The 4,826-nt window shown below is 41.5% G+C and overlaps 1 protein-coding gene across 1 annotated transcript; it reads right to left on the reverse strand.

The window, feature by feature from the left end:
- Positions 1 to 1,061: 1,061 nt before the first annotated feature.
- On the reverse strand, positions 1,062 to 2,866 carry LOC113070190 (XK-related protein 4-like). The gene is made up of 2 exons (XM_026243398.1): positions 1,709 to 2,866; positions 1,062 to 1,132 (listed from the first exon to the last, which is right to left on the reverse strand). Exons 1-2 carry the CDS (start codon positions 2,386 to 2,388, stop codon positions 1,084 to 1,086), a joined length of 729 nt encoding a protein of 242 aa, XP_026099183.1. The 5' UTR covers positions 2,389 to 2,866; the 3' UTR covers positions 1,062 to 1,083.
- Positions 2,867 to 4,826: the final 1,960 nt, after the last annotated feature.

Consider the following 4,826-nt stretch of genomic DNA (forward strand, 5'->3'; position numbering starts at 1 on the left):
TGTCATCCTGAAATCTATGTATGCATTCAGGTGTATTCCTATGAGTTAAAGGTCATATATAAATGCTTGTAAAAAAAGAAGATAAAAAATGCTTTGGCTTTGTCATTTCCACATTTAAGATTTTCTCTTCACATTACTATGGGAATACATTAGTATACGTCAATATACGACAACTACATTTAGACCTTCACCTTACACAATCAAACTCCAATTCTAGCATTCAGCCCAACATATTTCCTTTGCTGGATATCAAGAACTTAACTAGCAAAGTAAGCTATTTTTAAATTGCTTTGCTTTGTGAGATGTCCCCAGACTGGTGAACCTTTTGCACAGTGCCTTGTGCAGTGCATGTCTAAACAATCCTCCCCCTCTGAGAGCACACAACTGCACAACTGTGTCAGCTTCACTCCCATCACCATACACCATGTGACACCGCCAGGATGACAACAAAAACAAACAAACACAATTAAAGAAAAGGAAAAGCAGAAATTATGTAAAGAAACAACCACTTTAGAAGAAGCAAAACAATACTGATGTTTTACGAAAATACCCAGGTGAAGTGCCCTAAGTGTTCAGAGTTGGGCTGGATTGGTGTGGTTGTAGCCTAGTTTTGTAAAGTGTGCTATTGAGTCATTCCATTCAGTTTTTCCATTACTGGCTTTTATTCAATTAGCAACTCTCGCCGAGCAACATTCTTCAAACTCAGAGCTGACTGAACACAAATATGGGAGCTGAAAACCAAAGCAGCTGTACGATAGCATTTGGAAATGCCACATCTGTAAGTAACAACAGCACTGTGTATTTCATAATGGGGTCTTTAAGGCTGATCACAATGTACCTCGTCAATGCAATCACTGCTATATTTCAGACCACAGCTTTGATGGCCTGCTTCCAATATAGCAATTCCACATCCTTTACTGTTTGGACAGCATCCAAACACAATCCTCAGAGTCAAAGACTCAGAGTAAATGGAATATCACTCTATTGAACACGCTGATCAGAACTCATTCAGGCTTCTGAAGACCCTGATGGGCTGACGATGTGAAACCCAATAGGTTTCCACAATCCCGTTCATTAGCTCTGTCACTGATGTAAGCTTTGAGTACCACCGCGGGTAAATGAATGCACTGACCTGCAAAGAGAATACAATTCCAAGGGTGAGCCAATAACCTCATGCACTGTAAGATGCCACCGGGGAAATATTTGCAACTACTTTTCATACAAGGTGATCAATCGCCCACTAATAGCCTTCAGTTTTCTATGAGGTTTATTCACAATTACATTAATAATGGATTTGAACGGAACGAGTCAATGAACGTCTACTATTCACATGAACTCTTTAGTCATTTGAGCTTAATTAAATCAAGAAATCTTTTTCTTTTTGTACCAAGTACAAATAGATACAACACTACAAGTGCCTTCCCTTGTTGCAAGATAGATAAGAAGCAATTTTATACCAGACACTCCACTGTTATGAGCTTTAAAGTGAAAACAGGATGATAAATGAGCTCTCCAGCCCACACAATTTGTGTGTAGGCCTTAACGTGTCAACCACTGCAAACTCAAGAACATGCTTTGAGTGTGTCAGTCAAGCACGCTGCTTTAAACAAAATAGGTGCTGCATTTTAAAGAGAACAAGCAGTAAACACCCGACCTCGACTCTTCAGATCACAAGTGTCACTGAAAATAAAGCGCTGCTCGAGCTTACCTCCAGATTTGTCCGAGCTGTAAGATGTGAATGACGGACTGCAACAGCCAGATACAGATGGAACAGGACGCTGAGCGTGTCTTACTATTCCGGGCTGCGGTAGCGCTGTTGCTGCTGTTGCTCGTGGTGTTGCTCTTGCTCGCCGTGGACGCCTGTCTTTGAGGCGTAGTCGGGTGGGCTCCAACGTCTCCGTGCGAAGCGGAGCAGCTGAGCAGCTTACCGTCCATGTGTGAGCAGCTCGCCGCGCCGCCGCCGGAGCTCTCCTCGGTGCTGAAATCATGGACGAACCAGCGGAAACTGAAGACCTGCACGGAGAACGAGCCGAGCACCACAAAAAACAGCGTGAGCCCGAACCACCAGTAGTCGCGGCGGAGGTAATAGTCGACCGAAAGCCAAATATCAGTGCCCACATCCGCGAAATACACCGCCACTGCGGCGAGGATCCACAGACAGTCCCAGATAGTGTATTTCAGCTGCTCCCTGCCGAGGCGTAGACATGTCGAATTTGAGCCACAGCACCGCGACTCCCCGTTGACGAAGTCCGCCTCTCCGGTTCCAGAATCCGGCTGCGATCCCGGGACTAGACCTTGAACCGAACCCGAGTGATCTGAATTCTGCAAAGGCGTAAATGCTACATCGCTTTTCTTCATCTTTAGCACCCCGTCAGATTTCGCGGCCATTGTAGCAGCTTTGTCTTCTCACCGTTTTCACGTCTTCTCCTCGGCTTCTCTATACCAGGCGAAGAGACACTGGGCTGGGCGACCTCCTCTTCCGCCAGCTACAGCGCCGCCTGCTCATAACAAAGCAACACTTCCTTTCGGTAGCGGGTACGAACCATATGCTCTCCCGTGGCTCCTACTTAAAACTATGACATCATTGCTTTCAACTCTTCTTCAGGAGCACATCGTGGTGTTAAATATCCAGCTATTGCAGCACAGCCTTCCGCTAACTCAACATTCACGCATAAAAATAATGTCTACGGCAGCGGTGAATTAAAGAGGGGACCGCTCGGTTGCTATGGCATTTGTAAACGTGCAGTTTTGAATTCCACCCTGAACTGAACACGCTGTCCACCGGACGCGAGCGGCGCGTCAAAAGTAAATAGGTCCGTTGTTGCGGTTTTTCACGCGATGTACAGATACTGCAGAAACTTTATAATGCTGAAATAAAATAATTTAATTTACAAATATATCTGTGTCAGCTTTATTCGTTACATTTTAATAACTTCTGACTGTTGGAACAAACCCCCCATAGTGAAGTTTCTGATCAAATTTAAATAGCTTTTTCTTTAATTATATATATATATATATATATATATATATATATATATATATATATATATATATATATATATATATATATATATATATATATATATATATGCAGTTATTATATAATACATACATTTTGAATGGGTTTTTCTTAAAGTTGGATAGTTATCTATCCTATACTGTTACTGAAGTCATCGAGCTCACAGCTGATTGGTTTGTGTTAGTAAACGTAAGATGACGTGCAGTTTCCAGATTTCCACTAAAGACAGACTGAACCATCGCGGTGCGTGATCGATAACCTGCGTTTGTAACATGTATGTTATATACATATAGCCTTGCAAAACGCTTGCAAAAAGACGGGAATATAGCCTTTTTTGACATATTTTAATCTAAACAATAATAGTAGACATGTTTTACATAAGCTGAAAAGAATACAATGCTTCCATGTTTGGTAATTTTAATAGAAGTACCATATTATAAGCTTTATTTAACCTTTAATAATCTTAAATTAACCTATAATAAAACCGTTTTCCTTCAAACGCGTCTTCGTCTCGTATAACGGCTAAAGGGTTCAGCACCACGGAAAGCTCCTGCTATCAGTTCATTATTGTGGCTCATTGTGCACTATGCAGAAGGTCTGCCATAAACATCAGACGCGTCGGAGCTCCATATATCACTATAAGGACACTCCAGTGCCATCGGACGTATTGTGCTGGGTGGGCTAACTGGCGTCATTATTGAATTTATTGGCACCCTTGAGCACGGCGCTGTATTGTCGACACGCCCTCTGCTCGCCGGTAACACATAAAGCGAGTCACTCGCTTTGAAAAACAGCCACTATGACACACACACACTGGCACACACACACACACACACACACACACACACACACACACACACACACACACACACTGAATGGTGTTAAGATATTGCATTGATTCAAGTCTAACGGGGAGAAAATTAGCATATCACACCAGCTGCTGCTGCCAGGTAAGTATCATATGCATTAATGAGGCACATCGCCCACAAAAATACGTTATAAAAGATAAATCAGCAAGGCTCTGACGTACGCAGCTCTAACACTTTGATAGCCCTGAGCTTATTACGCCTCAGGTTTTAAACTTCACATGCTGTTTGGGATTGGGCATTGAAACAGATGGCGTCAAACCGTCAACATTAAGTGGGCTGTCGTGAATTGACTTCAATAATAGACTTGAGAGATGCAACAGAGATGAAATCTCGCTATTTAATTACAGCACGGACGATGCAGCATTTAAGATACCAGGTTCTGTATTTGTGTGTGTGTGTGTATTATACACATAGGCTATACATAAATACACAACGTGGTATCTTAAATGCTGCACCATAAGTTTTTTCTTATATTTATATTTCACACACACACACACACACACACGCACACACACACACACACACACACACATGAAAAAAAAGATATTTTTTTTCCTGTAACCATTTACAAAGTCAGCAAGTGTATGATCAGTTTGCCAGGGGTTTACTTGTATTCCATAGCTTTTCAAGCCATAAGTAGCTTTCCATGGTCAAGGACCTCCTCATATAAGCCATCTGACTGACATATTTGTTCTGTTCAGTGTCATCTTCAGTTGAAAAGAGTCTATGAACTTAATATAATTTTGAAAATCCAGTGGTTTTATGATTCTGATAAGAAAGTATTGCCTAGTTGTACACAGAGTGACTTTCTTCCATTAGGGAGATATAAATACAGTACATTAAATTTAAATTAAATTAAATTGATGCATTTAGCAGACGCTTTTATCCAAAGTGACTTACAGTGCATTCAGGCTATCAATGTTTACATATCATGTGTT

This window comes from Carassius auratus, unplaced genomic scaffold (assembly GCF_003368295.1).
Source record: "Carassius auratus strain Wakin unplaced genomic scaffold, ASM336829v1 scaf_tig00003378, whole genome shotgun sequence".
Lineage (NCBI taxonomy): Eukaryota > Metazoa > Chordata > Actinopteri > Cypriniformes > Cyprinidae > Carassius > Carassius auratus.